Genomic DNA, 15,885 nt, shown 5'->3' on the forward strand with positions numbered 1-15,885 from the left:
CTCAGAGTCGAAAGAAGAGCTATGCTGACAAGCGACATTCAGACTTGGAGTTTCAGGTGGGTGACATGGTCCTCTTGAAGGTGTCACCCTAGAAAGGTTTCATCCGGTTTAGGAAGCGGGGCAAGTTGGGCCCCAGATACATCGGTTCGTTTAGGATTTTGGCTCGGGTGGGCCGGGTTGCTTACCGTTTGGGTCTTTCAGCAGAGCTCATCCAGATCCACAACACTTTCCATGTGTCTCAGCTGCGGAAGTTCTTAGTGGATGACTCGGCGGTTGTGCTCCTAGAGGATATTCAGGTTGATGACAGCCTGAATTACATCAAGAGACTGATTGCTGTTCTCGACAAGAAGACGAAGAAGCTAAGGAACAAGAGGGTGGAGCTAGTAAAGGTGCAGTGGTAGCACTGCAAGGGCTCAGAGTGGACTTGGGATCTCAATGAGGAGATGAAGGAGCACTACCCGGAGTTTTTTCCCGACGCAGCAGACTTCAAGAATGAAGTCTAATACAAGTGGGGGAGAATTGTAACGCCTGGTTCCTGGTACGCATTTAAATAATAATTCATTCATTTTTATAAAACAACTCGACGTTTTGGTAGCCCCAAACTCGTCGAGTAGAGATTAGAAGGGACGCGGGTTTTTAAGCAACCTACTCGACGATTTGAGAGCCCCCAACTCAACGAGTAGGGCTGCCAAAATGAAACCCTAATTTCGGGGTTTTGCACCCTATTTAAGCATCTTAATCCCCACTTACTGGACTCATTTCCAGCCTCCAAGTCCCAAACCCTAGATTCAGAAACCCTAATGCATTTGTGAGCTTGTGAGCCATTTGTGAGTGAAACTTTGTGTGTTTTGAAGCTTGTGAAGAAAGGAGAAGCTTGAGAGTTCAAGAAGAAGATAGTAGATCCAGAGACTTCGTTTCTTCCTCATCACTTTCTGTTAAGCAAGTCTCAAACTTGCATGGTGGCATCTTAGATCTCTTTATCATCATTTTATTGGGTTTTTGGTCAAAGAATCTTGATCTTTGGGACATGGACGTCCCAAGTGAGTATACTTTCATATCTCGAATCATGGAGGGCTTTCATGGCATAAAGGTGCAAACTTTATGACCATTGAAGCCCCATGCAAGCCATAAGATGTCATTTTGACCTTTTAAGCTCCAAAAGGCCATGCATGGAGTGAAAGGTGGAAGCTTCACATGTTCTTGTAGTATTTAGGGTCTAGATCTCTGTTTGTATGCGTTAGCTTAGTGTATGGATGGCTTGTGGACCAAGATCTAGGTCCTAAAGGGTTAGGGTTTAAGCTAAACCCATGAAGTAGAGGTATTAACGGGTAAAGATGGAAATTTTACCCTTAAAAGGATGTTTTCAGTGTGCATGAGAAATAAGAAGCTTAGATCTGAAGAGTAGGGGCTTAATCAATTAAGAAGGCCTAAATAGACTGAGGAACTCATTGAGTCCATAGAGAAACTCGATGAGTTGAGTCGATTTGTCCCGATTTTGTACCAGGTAGAACTCGACGAGTTGACTCGCTTTATCACGACTACAAGTAGCAAGGGAAATCGAAGAGTCAGGGGATGACTTGACGAGTTGGATCGCGATTTCAGGATTCCTGATTTATAGAACTCGGCGAGTTGACGGGTCAACTCGGTGAGTTGAGTCAACGATGAACGTTGACTTTGACCAGAATGTTGACTTTGACCAGAGGTTAAGTAGTCATTTTAACCTAAGAAATATTTTGGATATTGATTAAGTGTTATTGTGATGATGTTAGTTGGGGAGTCGTGGAAGCAGCCGATAGAGATTTCCTTACCGAGAGATTCAACAACCAGCTTGTGATGTGAATTTTCCTCCAGTAGGAACGGGTCGAAGGCACCAATGCCGACCTGTTTATGTATGTTATGTCACAATTGGGAAATTTTAGACCTGACAAAGTCTAAACCTGACCTAGTACAAGTGAAACCACATTTCAATCCTAGTTGCATTGTATCAACTATAACCTTAGAGGCATGTTTATAAGCTAGTAACTAAGTATGGTTTAAGACCTAAGTTGATTTAAGCTAATATATGTCAACATAAATTAAAGGTTTAAAGTTTAAACCATATAATAACCCATATATAAGTTTTCGGTCCAAAGATCCAAGGATCTTTGGGTTTGCGGTCCAAGAAATTAAAGCAAAAGGGTTTACGATTTTGAAATAAAGATCATAGGGGTTTTCGGTCTATGTGTGGCCGAAAACACAATGTAAAGCCCATTAAGGGACTGAAAACACAAGGCCTTGGCCCATTATGAACCGTAAACACAATCCTATATATAAGTCTTTAGCCGCAAACTCAATTCATTTCTCACCTTTCAAACCGTAAACACCTTCAATTTGCTCTCAAGTATCATCCGAAAACCTTCATATCTTCATAAAATATTGCCTAGATCTTCATAATTCCACCAAGAACAATCTTCAAATCTTCAAGTTTCCTCAAGAACACCACCAAATATTCATATCCCACCGAAAACCCCAGGAACACCGAAAACGCCAAGAAACCCTCTCAATTAATTCCTAACACTTTTTGTAAGTATTTCTTACATAATTAAGTGTTGCCTAACACTTAATTTATTATTTAATTTATTTAAATTAATATATTATTAATTTAAATACGATATTTTGTATAACTATTATTAGGACACGACTACGCACGCGGGTTCTAACCGGATGATCATCGCTACCACTTCACATCCAAACACGAACTTACATTCGAGGTGAGTTCATACCCCTACGTTTTCACTATTTTTCAATGTTTTTAGGGGGGGGGGGGATACAAGTAAAACACAAAGGACTCTTGTGTTAACATTCAAAAAATTTCAAACCGTTTCTAACCATCTGCAACTGCTTCAAACTAAATTATTGTTACATTTTATCAAAATATATTTATATATATAAATAAGGTTTAACAGACTTAGAATTTGCAATTCCGCCCTAAATCATGTTCCTTGTCTGGTTGTGGGTTTATGATAGAACTACTTATTCGACTGTCTTTTCACTCTTAATTATATATGTTGTGAATATATATGAATATAAAATATAATTCATTATACTGTTAACCCTGTTGTAACATGTCGAGCAAAATGATATTTTTTTACAATTCTCTTACTACCGCTTTATACACACTGTTAAATTGCAAATGTTTTTAGTTCATTACAGAGCATACATTTAAACTATAATAGGTATAGTTTGTGAATCACTACACTACTTTACTAATTTCAAGAAACAATACAAGAACATACTTTTAAACTATAATATGTATAGTGTAGGGTTTCAAAGCACTCCATGGATGATGGCAATGGGCCCCTTTGATGAATTCTAGGTTAAAAGCCCAAGACTTGTCTTTTCCCTATAAATAGTCATGTATTATTCATTATTAGGGTTAAGAGTGAGGCAAAATGTAGCCGCCACGTGAGGTTTCTTGTAGAGTTAGATTCTTATTTCTTAAGTGTAATTCGTTCCTCACAATTCAATAAATCGATTGATCATTCGACATAATCTTCATTATTTGTGTTTGTTCTTATTTTCCGCATCTTGTTCATCAAATCACAATTAGGGTTTTAATTCCAACAAGTGGTATCAGAGCGGGTCTTTGAAAATCTATTGATTTTTGAAGTATCGGTTCTTGATTTGGTGATTTTCTACATATATTGAAGATTATTGGTGTTTTGGCGGTATGGAATCAATATTTTGTTCAAGCTACTGCTCATGGAAATTCATGCTGTTCATCACTGTTCATCTGATTTTTTTTTATTCGTTCTTCTGTTCATCTTAGATCTGGTGATTGCTTAATCCAAAAATCAGTTGATTTCAATCATTTGTTTTGACCCATTTGGATCCATTCGTGTTTTATCTTGATCTGGCCCAATCCTTTGGCCGATTCACTGTTCATGATCCATTCGCTTAGTGTCGATCCAAGTTTCTTTGGCTTTAATACTGCATCCGAGTCTCCAATTGCATCTTCATTCAGTGTTCAATTTGATTCTCCCTTGCCTGTCAAAATGAACAAATCGATGATTGACCAATGCTATCGTTTGTAAGCGTTTGAATATCGATTGGCTTAATCGACCCATCTGGAAAAGACGCATCTTGAATTCGTTATTCCTTTATTCTTTATTCATCGTTTTTTTTTGGTTCTTACTGATTGACTCGATTTTATTTGCTTCTTCAAATTACTAATGATTCATAAATGAAATCGATCTGTGGTGTATTGACTTGGTGTTGGCTGAATGCAATTTTTGTAGTCATATGATACACTGCGTTGAATCTCAATTTGAATTGTCAAACAGAAAAGTCAAAATTGAGTTAAATGGTCGAGGGTAGTTGGTGCGATGCTATGAAGATAGTCGGAACATAGGCTGTCGGAGCGTTGGTATCTTAATTGGTTGTTCTTGATGGTCAAAATTGAAAAAAAAAAATCAAAATTGGAATGCGAACGAGTGTCGATCTTGATTCGGTATTTCTTTTGAAAGCATTCGGAACTAGAAACCGATTCCCTGTTGGTAAAATCTTGATTGGATTGAGCAGATGTTCTTGTGAGTCAAACCTCAAAAGTCAAAATCGACTCATACAAACGAAGAACTGTGGGTTGTTGATCTGGAATCAAATTGGAATCAGGTTCTTAATCGCCAAATGGGTCTTGCCTTTGGGGCTTAATTCATTGTTTCAAATGAAATTGAGTTCGCTTTGTCAAGTCTAAACTGGTTAGAAAAGGCGTTTCCTGAGAATGTATGAGATCTGAATCGTAACTCAATCGGGTGAACATGAGAGAAAGATTAAGGGTTCGGTGATTGTGATTCTGTGTTCGCGCTCGTTCTTCTCCCACGATCGTTTGATTCGGAAGTGAACCTGTGATTGGGTTCGTGTTTGAAATTGGTTCGCTTTGGGTGAGATTCCTGGTGTTCAGTACTCAGGGCTCGGTATGAAGGCCTGTGCTCAAAACGAACGGGGAAATAATCTTGGGGTCATTTGTTAGCACTTGGAACGAAGGGGGGGAGATTCGCTTTGGTAGCTATTGGAACGAACCTCGATCTTGGATTCGCGTGTTTAAGCTGGGTTCGGTTGTTAATGGTTGGAGCGATCGAAGGATGAACCGAAAGCGAAAGGGGTTTCGCCTGATGAAGCTTGATATGAAACGAACCGAACGTTCGGTTCGCGTGAATAGATGGCAATCTTGAAACGAACCTTGGTTCGGTTGTTTGTGCTTGAAACGAAAGTGTGATCTGCGTGTTTTAGATTTTGGGGTCTAGCACTTGTTCCAGTTGCGCATTCCTTTTATCAGCGTCTAATTTGGGGAAGAAGATAGTAATGTTTCATTTTTGCTCCCTGAAGCTTCAACGATCTGACACTTTTGGTACCTGTTGTTTTCACAGCCTGGTAATTTTGGCTAAATTTCAGAAATTGTTACGAATCAAGGAGAAATTGATGCAGAATTTCTATCTAGTCCCCTGTCTTTCAGAAAGTGACAGTTTCGGCCCAATTTTCAGAAAAGTTACTACATTGAGGGCCGGTGAACAGTTTTGGATTCTTTAACGCTCATATTTTTTTGTGAACAGAAAAATAATGATTCCATCAAGTCTTGGCGGTTCGGAAAGTCGTTTTTTTTTAACGTCAAGTTTTCACGATTTTTTCGGATTTTTTTTTTATATCTTTTTGTCGCGGGGGAGCATAGTAAATTTTTATCCATTCAAGATCATTCTCATGACCTTTTGAAGGCTTTATAATCATGTTTTTGATTATAAATCGGGGGAGAATTTGGTATGGCCATTCGAAATTGGATTTGTGACTTTTCAAAGTTGAAGATTTTTGATAAAGCTTGTGGGAAAATTATGAAGGTAGCTTTTTTTACAGAAGTTCTTCATCGAGGTCTACTAAGGTTTTTACAGAGAAGTATCCTTTACAGCAAGAGTTCTTCATCGAGCTCTGCTAAGGACTTGTTATATCTCCGACTTCTTGTATTTTCTCGATCAAGTGGCGTTACGAATCTTAAAGTTTGGGTTGTTACATGATATTTTTTGATGGCTTATATCATTAGCTTATTTGAAGATCGTTGTGACTTGGAGGGGGAGCTCTTCAAAGACAAGAAGTGATTCAGTTTCTTTGTTCTGAAATGGGTTTTATGGCGGGTTTGGTTTTCATGAAGATTCTTTGGGATTACATTCGAAAATGAAGTTTAAAGACATTACTTCAGTGCTTGATTTATATATCCTAGAGCCCGTGTTTGAAGACCATTGAAGAATCAAGATTCGTGGATTGCTTCATATATTCCTCGTTGCAGATCTTTTTATTTGCTAGATGCTTGTTTTGGAAGTTAAAGCATTGTCATCCATTCCATACTTTGAGGGGGAGATTGTAGGGTTTCAAAGCACTCCATGGATGATGGCAATGGGCCCCTTTGATGAATTCTAGGTTAAAAGCCCAAGACTTGTCTTTTCCCTATAAATAATCATGTATTATTCATTATTAGGGTTAAGAGTGAGGCAAAATGTAGCCGCCACGTGAGGTTTCTTGTAGAGTTAGATTCTTATTTCTTAAGTGTAATTCGTTCCTCACAATTCAATAAATCGATTGATCATTCGACATAATCTTCATTATTTGTGTTTGTTCTTATTTTCCGCATCTTGTTCATCAAATCACAATTAGGGTTTTAATTCCAACATATAGTTTGAGAAATACTACACTATTTTACAAGCTCAAGAACACTATACAGAAACAAGTATATAAATTATAATAGGTATAGTTTATGGAACACTACTCTATTTCACTAATTCAAGGATACACACTAAAATAATTATTTAAGTATAATTATTTTAGATTACAAAGTACACTACTATAAGGTAATACATATAGTTTCAAGTACAAGAGAACACTATAACATTACACGTAAACTAATTAATACAGGGTTGTGAGGCACTACTTCGTCGTACCCATCAGAGTAGAGGTTCAAGTCTTATAAATTATAACCATAGTCTCTTGGAGGGAGAGCGTGAATTTGTGTATAGATATATACAGGACTGACAATCCCACACCTGAGCTGTTTGTAACAGCTAGGCCGGCAGGCCTGGGTGACAAATGTCATAACATTCCGACGCCTGAAGAACGTCGTAGAGGCTACTAGTCATTTTAGCATGGTCGTATGAAACTCGCAATAGTATCAACTAAAACATTCTTTACGGGATTTACACTACTTTAATGGTTTTATTTTTATAATAGAACTACATTACAATACACTATTTTACAATACAGCTGGTGAATTCCAGGCACTTTCATACAAAGGGTTTTCATACAAATAAAGTGCAATATACTATTTCCTTAATACAGTACAACATACAATGTAGGGAAACATTCATGATATAGTCTTATTTATTAATAAGACTACAATATACTATTTCAGAGTTCAGTAACAAACATACATTTTGGTCTTAAGGCCTAAGACTACATTTCATTTACTAAAGAAAATATTGGATTTTCTGGAGGAAAATACTAACGTTTTTCAAGGAATAATGACAAGCTTTCCATCACAAAAACATACTTATGGACTCACCAACTTAAATGTTGATACACTTTCAAAATCACTTATATTCTCAAGGAACCAGTAGACAGGTACACTGCAGGTTTTTGAGAAGACGGAGCATTTATGGTGTCTCGTCTATAGTTTTTGCTATACATTTTGATGTTATACAAACTATGTTGCAAACACAATGTAAACACTATATTACTAATGTAATGGTTGTTGTTACTTTGATTACTATTATTCAATTATTGTGATACTGTACATGACGTCCTCCGCCCTCGAACGTTTCCGCCGTTCCGGTTTGGGGGTGTGACATGTTAGTACTTAGTATATGCCGGACTTAGGTCCAATGTTGGGGTTAACCCTCCGATGTAGATTATATGTTTCCGGACTTCAGTCCGATGCCTGGGAAAGCCTGAGGAATGTTCGTATGCTTGGTGTCTTTGTGATTCTTGCATGTGTATGTCTATATGTTCTGGGCTTCGGTCCGCTGATGGGGCAAGCACGATGAATGTTTAGCTTATATGTTATGCGTTATATGTTCCGAGCTTCGGTCCGATGCTGGGGAAAGCCCGAGGAATGTTTATATGTTTATGTTATATGCTTGTTGATATGTTATATGTATACCAGACTTCGATCCGATGTCGGGCGGGGCCCGATGCCGGATTCGTCCGATGCCGGGCGGGGCCTGATGTAGTGGGCAAGGCCTAATGTATGCTATTATTTGATTATGTGTATGGTATGTGGTAGTTTGGGGAGACTCACTAAGCTTCGTGCTTACAGTTTTCAATTTTGGTTTTAGGTACTTCCGCTAGCAAAGGGAAGAGCTCGGGATGACTGCATGGCACACACCACAACTTTTAGTCTGGGATGATTTACTCTAATGTTTGACATATGATTTGATATATTGACAGTTGTTTATAATGTTTATGAGATACACGATTTATGATTTTTATATGATGAATGATACTTATGGTTTTTATTTATGATTTAAAACGAAATTTTTGGACTGTATTTTTGGGATGTTTCAAGTTGGTATCAGAGCCTTGGTTTGAGGGATTCAGGCGCACTCTCAGGTGTATCTGGACTCAAACTGAGGACTTGATATGTAAATTTTCAAAAGAAAAATCATTTTTATAAAAAGAACTTTGAAAAAAAGAAAAGAATTTTGAAAAGAGAAAAGAACTTTGAAAAGAGAAAAGGGTGTGGTGCATGCAATCAGCCGAGCTCAAATAAGTACTCCCAAATTACCCATACAAGTTTATGTTATGATATGTTTACGAGAACTGCATGCTAGATTAGGCTAAGGATCTAGGAAGGATGCCTTATGTGCCTGTTATATGTATATCAGCTTTATGAACCGTATGCTAGTACAAATTAGTCAGTGATATGATGGCCTGATTAGGATATGCTTGATTATGTTACTCAATGTTCGAATGCTGCTTGCTTTGTGCTTTTAGGAGTTTTAGTTATCTCTAACTAACTAGTAAACGAATACATTAAATTACATATTACGATGACTAAATAATTTCATAATGTTAGGTTTAACACTTTTGGTCCTTATATGGGTTTTGCTATTATGCACCTTGTCTATTTAGTTTATCATAACTCATAAGTTAGATACATTTTGCTCACTTATTAAAAAATCATTTACTTACGATTTTTGTTTTTAATTTTTGTTGTTTTAAACGATTTTTAGGTTTGTTTTTTTTTTTTTCTTTTCTTTTTTTTTTTAAGAAAAAAATCTTGGACGAAGCCTGAGATCACGTAATAGTTTAAACTAATTTACGACATTAGAACTTTATTTTATTATATATTCAAAATATATCTTTTACATTGTTTTAAATACCATAATATTCTAACCACAGATACATATTACATTAATTCTGATTATATAAAAGATTTTACAATTAAAAAGAAAGGAAATAAAAGGGTCAATGATTCGTATTGACAAAAATATTATAACTTGGTTTTAACTATTCCAATGTATTAGTTTCATTTTTATTAGTTTTGTTTATTAAGATATTTTTTATTAATTTCATTTATTTATTCAATTGTATTTTAATTTTACTTTAAAAATTAAAAGGAAGTGAAGTGTGACATTTTCTAGGCTTTGAAATATGAAAAAAAATATAATGATATTGAGGTAGCAAAGAAAAAGTGAGCTAAAATAACCACACGTAGCAAAGAAAAAGTGAATGTTATAATGAAACTATGAAAGTATACGCTCCGGCCTAATTAAGCAGTCCGATGTGAATAATTGTTTTTTTCATGGGGATCTTTCTAAGGGTGTCAATTTGATCCAATACATCCTCACCATATTCTTTGCTTTGCTTAAGAAGGCTGTTAACGCTGTGTTTTTGATACGTTACTGTTTTACTCTATAAATATAGTCCGAAAGAATAAATGAATTGAATAAAGATTTGGTGTCGTATAATGATGTATTTATGTACATTTTAGTGATCTATGTATGATTCACCTGTGTAGTAAAAAATAATGAACCAATCAATAAGAAGCTCGGGATCGAAGAAACAAAAAGACGAATATACCCCTGATCGAAAAATCAATTGCGCATGCATTCTGGTATCGGATACTTTGTGACATCACGTCCCGCCTTGCTGGTTCTAATAGCAGGCTGCCCCATGGAATCACGGTGCAAATCAAAGATAATCTGATTAAACTTGTTTTCAGGAAGCAAAGGGTTCAAGAAATATGATAACATCTGTCTTTTGTTGGGCGTAATGGTCTTTTTATGCCCTGCGTATGCTCTGTGTCCTTGGATGGCATGCCCCATGTTTCCACCATGAGAAGGCATGAACACATCACTGTTTTCAGAAACAATGTAGTCAAGGGCAGCCATAATTGAAGCTTTTCCAGCAAAGGGTTCTAATTCCCCTGGTAAAGCAAGGTCTTGTTTGTTGTAAAAATGAGGGTATTCCTTTGTTAATGGAAGCAATGCTTCTTTCCCTCCTAATGGATCTCCTCCTGCCCAAAAGATCCTTGCGTTCTTTGGAGCTCGTAGAGCTTTCAACAGCCTGAGATATATTCATCAAAGCATAATACATCAAACTGCAAGTCCAATATATGATGGAAACAAAAGCCTTAAATAAAAGAAATAGCGATGAAGCTTACCGTGTGACCTCAACAGCGTTTAAAGGACATAGACCGGCTAGCTTTCGGTCATGATAAGTCATGTTGGATCTTGAAGTTAGGAGTTCGGGGCGAAGCTTTCTCTCGTTGTAGATTATTTCATCATACTTTGAACTCAACCCTGGAAGACATCCGGTTCTCACCCAAACATCCTTCTCCATTCTAAGGTGAAGAGCAAGATAAGGCCCTTTGCTTCTCATCCTCTCTGTAATCTTTTTTCCTAGTTCAAAGATTGGTGGGGCAAACCTCAATGCGTGAAATGCAACCTACAAAAATAATCATACGCTGGTTAATTAAATTGTTTACGCAAAAAGTTTATTTTTTTTTACAAGGCCTCACAGCTGACACATGGGTCCACTAGGTGGCTGCCCACAAAAAGCCCAATCCACGTTGGATTAGGAACTCCCACACTGCAGTCTGGAGTTGGTAAGACTCCAACCCTTGACCACACCCCAAAACAATTGTGCTACAAAGTCACATGCATTCATTCATTGTACCTTGCATCGAAGCTTTTGGAGATCGGAAGGAAGATCCTTGGAGAGTCTTGAATCTAGACCCCGTAAGAGTAGAACACCTTCTCTTCTCATCTATATAAACAAACAAAAACTACCCTCATTAAAAACGAAAAAGAAAAACATCCATTATCTCGTTGACTCATTAGGCAAATCAAGAAATTGGCTAAAAACAACAAAAGTAGATGCTTTTTATCAATTCAAACTTGGGCGATTATACTTGGATCTTCTATGTTAATTGTGGAATCTTGACCAAGTAAACAAACATAATCAAGCTATTGATGGAATTCGTAGTTATCTTAGATGATTTGTAATATGATACATAATTTGAATGAGAAAGAAAGAAAATCCACATACCCTTCTGTGGTAACGAGAGCGAATCCATTGAGGGGAAACGTGAAGCGGAGTGTGTTTTTCCTCCACTGGTCTTGACATCAGATGGTTTGATGGCAAAGACGAAATGATTCTAACATCATCTGCTAGAGTTCTCTTGAAGTGCTCAACATCAAATATATCAGAGAATTCACTGCACCCACAAATTAGAAATCTAATTAACACACATATCACGGAAACTCTCCAATCATTCTATTTTAGGACAACTGAATTTGATAAATTTGGGTGTCTAAACACAAAAAACGTGTTATGGATGACTTTTCTCAAACAAGTAGACTGCCACAAATATTGTTGTTAACGCATCGCTGCATCCAAGGACAGCACGAACCAAAATTCGTGATGGAAAATGAAAGACTGATATTGCTATAGGAAAAAAAAATACGAACAAAAACACAAACCTTTCATCTCCCCAAATAACATTGACTTGTAAGATTGGAACGACAAGAGTTGCACCAAGGATCCTAGCAATCACAACAGCATCAACAATCTGATTCCTTTGTTGATTCATACCACCAGAAACCACCACCACCAAATACTTTGTTCTGTCTTTCAAAATCTCAACGCTTGATTTCTTATACTCTTCACTAAAATCTAAACAAGGCCTGTACCCAAGCCCATCTGGCTGTTCCCAGAAATCACTATTTTCCTCATATTTTTCTTCAAGTTTGACCGGAGCACTCAGAACCCCGCTTGAGATTATGCTCGAATCGTCATTATTTTCGCTATTCCCACATGGGTATGGTGCAAAAGGGTCGAAATTATACATTTTCAACATAAAAAAGAACCCACATATAGAAAGTAACAAAAACCAGATCCTCGGGTTCTTAAGAATCTTCGATCTCGAAAAAGTACCAATCTTCCAAGCAGCACTTGCCTTTTTGGGTGAAACAACCAGAGATTGAAGAGAAGTAGATGAGAGAGAGCTTATGATCTCAGAAGGTACGGAGATGTAACAGTGATGCTGCTGCTGCTGCTGCTTCTTGTTATTACCACTCTTTGAAATCGCCATAGAAAAATCAGGAAAATAAGCTTGAATCAAGGAAGAGCACCGGTATTGTTGGTTTTATGTATATGTTATTGATGATTTCGTGGAAAGTTTTAGAGAGAGAAAGAGAGCGGCCGGAAGAAGAAGACCAATCACCAAAGAATCCGCGTTGTGTTTGGAGTATAAAGGAAGGAGAGAAGAAATGAATGTTTGACTGTTTGTGTTCTGTTAGATAGATATCGTGTGAAGGAGTTTATTATGTAATATTGTAATGTAATTGTATATAACCCCATTATCCTATGATAGAAACCTACCTAATCTTCGTTTATTTAAAAACGACAAAGAAGGAAGGCTTTGCGCCTTGCGGTGGGTAGTTTAAGCCTTGAACTTCGCCTTCATAGTATTCGATCATTTTCCAGTTTTTTTTTTTTATTATTTTTTTTCATATCACGTCTCATGTCATTCTTTACATCTCCCCACAGGCCCACACCATCATCCACTTTAGGCCACCCGGTATGGGGTAGTTTCACGCGTCTTGGGCTGAGGTGGCAACCTCTCCCACACGTGAACACCGCCCCCAAGTCCGGTGGGTTGCTTGTGGCGTGGGGCAGAAGACGGACGAAGACGATGTGTTTGATTGGCCAATTGATTTTCGAACGTTATAATATGACCGTTTAATAAAAAAAAAATAATTTTCAAATTCTCTATATATACATCCATTTTATTCATAATTTCCACTAAACCACGCCCACATTTTTTCAAAACAAACACACACATCAAACCAAAAAATAGATAATTTTCCACCTCCAATTATTTCGTCTTCCAATGATAACGATTCCGATGACGATTTTATTTTGTATACGCTGTTATCTGCGACACGAGACGTGGTACGTGAGAGGGGCGAAAGTTCAAACGTCGACAAGAAGCATAGAAAATGGATCAACCGGGATTGAGAGGCGGCACATGAATTTTTGGTATGTGATTATTTTGCCGTTGATAGTTTATATGATCTATCTAAATTCGAAGAACGTTTCTGTATTGGTAGAACTTTATTTTTACGTATAGCTAGAGATTTGACACATAATTATGAATTTTTCAATTACGATGGGATGCTAGAGGTAAACGCGGTTTTACCACAATACAAAAATATACGACCGCTCTTAGACAGTTGGGATATGGTATAACCGTAGACGCATCATATGAGTATCTGAAAATGTCTAAGAGGACGGGTCGATAGTGTAAATATTTATTTTGTGAGCATGTCATAGAGCTTTACCGTGACATATACTTGCGACATCTGACTAAAAACGATGTCGAACAGTTGTATGTCGCACATCAAGCGAAACATGGTTTTCCAGGGATGCTTGGTAGCATTGATTGTACACATTGGGAGTGGGAAAATTGTCCCAACGCGTGGTGTAACGCCCGCAGATCCGGGCTAGTCAATTTAGAGGCAATAGGGGTCGAAAACGACTTTTCGACAAATGATTATTTAGAATAAATAATCTTAACCAAGTTGTAGAATATGTCTTAAGGGTTTCGTAGATATAAAGAACGCCGAAATCCGAGTTATAACGAAGAAGTTATGGCCCGTCGAAGTTTTACAGCAAAACCGGCAAGACACCGGGAGACGTAAATAGTGAATTTATGATAGAAGACTTTTTAACCTTAGTGATCTAAACCAAAGTTGTAGTATATGTTAAACCGAGAACATACAAAAAAGAACGCCCAAATCTGACTTTGTATGAGGAAGTTATGATTTTTTCTAAGATTTGGCATAGCAGTGCACGACCCGAAATTCGAATTTTAGTTAGAGCGGTTTTTGGCTTACGCAACCTTAATGAGAGTTTAAGATCTCATTAATAGGAACTCAACGGTAAAAAGACAGACGAAAACGGAGTCCGTATGAAGGAGTTACAAACTCTTCGCGGTCATTTAACAATCTAATCTCCTCCTACTGTTAAATTTAAAATCCGTTGAGAATTAGCCAATGGAGTCAAAAGGAAAGTTGTAGATCTTGTTTTTACCTACGCGTGGATATAAAGAACGTCAAAAACGGAGTTCATATGCGAAAGTTATGAATTTTTAAAGATTGGCTGTTTTACCTGCGTCCGGCGCCACTTGTCAGCACCAGACTTCGCCTTGGAGCCTACGCAAAACTCACGATGTGAACACCCTTTTTCACGACGTGAATTGGCCCAGACAACCTATAAATAGAGTTGTAAATCACCCCCAAAGCTCACACCTTTCATACTCTTTCTCTCCCATTACCCCCAAACCATCTTCCCCTTTCCCTAGCACCTCCTAGGTACTAGAGGCGAGTCCCGGAGCGCCAGACGGCTCCAAGAAGAAGAGTCTTTCGGCTCGGGAACGCTGCTCCAGCGGAGCCCGGTTTTCTTTAAAACCCGCTGTAAGTGAGCTACGCCTATACTATTTTTAATATAGCTTTCAAATAATTATAATAATGTTATTAGGTCCTTAAAATAATTATTATGAGTTATATAGAGTGTTGTTTAATGCTTATATAATAATAATAATAATAATAATAATAATAATAATAATAATAATAATAATAGCTAGACTATTAATTTGTCGCGGTTATCGTCAGACTAAACCCTAGTAATATTGGTACTAGGTTTTATCGAAAAAAAAATTGTTTTGAGGGTATCGAAGCGCTGTCCGAGTGCTGAGTCACCACATTTCAGGTGAGTGCATAGTTACTTTCATCTTACACATAGATATGAAGTATTTTATATAAATTACGTGCTATGTGTGCATATTACCTGAGTACTTGCTGTCTATGCTGGATGAACGATTTTATACACGTTTTAAATGATTTAAACTGTATATGTATTTTATATCTACGAAAATGTTGGGGTAAGACATGGGGAGATGTAATAGATGAAATATGAGTTGGATGATGAGTTGAGAGGTGAAATAGACTGTGAGGTGAGGGTGAGAGGTGGACGATGTGAGAAGCCTTTTTCCCAAATGATGGCCCTGTCATTCAGCAGAGTATGGATGACAACCACAGACTATTCTAGACAGTCCAGTGGAACACTAGCAGACTCGCAACCTGTAGGTGTTGTGAACGATGTGTTCACCAGTGTACTATAAAAACCCATTGATATGTATTGCGAGTGGACTATCGAAAACGATACTGTCAATAAAACCCTGGCAGATGCGCCTAAATGACTCTACCGACAGATGCGCGCCTAAAAGGACTATTCCGGCAGATACGCGCCACAGAGAATGTCACAATTTTGGCAGCTGCGCCTAAGTGACAGAACTAGCAGTTG

The 15,885-nt window shown here is 37.5% G+C and overlaps 1 protein-coding gene across 1 annotated transcript; it reads right to left on the minus strand.

Annotated features, from left to right (window-relative positions):
- Positions 1-9,936: 9,936 nt before the first annotated feature.
- On the minus strand, positions 9,937-12,835 carry LOC111900132 (O-fucosyltransferase 20). Its single transcript, XM_023896002.2, has 5 exons — positions 12,000-12,835; positions 11,566-11,734; positions 11,194-11,283; positions 10,679-10,962; positions 9,937-10,581 (listed from the first exon to the last, which is right to left on the minus strand). The coding sequence occupies exons 1-5, from the start codon at positions 12,608-12,610 to the stop codon at positions 10,110-10,112; spliced, it is 1,626 nt and encodes a 541-aa protein (XP_023751770.1). The 5' UTR covers positions 12,611-12,835; the 3' UTR covers positions 9,937-10,109.
- Between the last annotated feature and the right edge of the window lie 3,050 nt (positions 12,836-15,885).

Source organism: Lactuca sativa, chromosome 1 (assembly GCF_002870075.4).
Source record: "Lactuca sativa cultivar Salinas chromosome 1, Lsat_Salinas_v11, whole genome shotgun sequence".
Classification (NCBI taxonomy): domain Eukaryota; kingdom Viridiplantae; phylum Streptophyta; class Magnoliopsida; order Asterales; family Asteraceae; genus Lactuca; species Lactuca sativa.

Coding starts and splice junctions, on each gene's coding strand:
- LOC111900132 (XM_023896002.2), bottom strand. CDS start 12,610: ATGGCGATTTCAAAGAGTGGTAATAACAAGAAGCAGCAGCAGCAGCAG. Junction 11,735..11,999: donor GTTATTTGGGGAGATGAAAG/GTTTGTGTTTTT, acceptor TTGTGGGTGCAG/TGAATTCTCTGATATATTTG. Junction 11,284..11,565: donor GCTCTCGTTACCACAGAAGG/GTATGTGGATTT, acceptor TTGTTTATATAG/ATGAGAAGAGAAGGTGTTCT.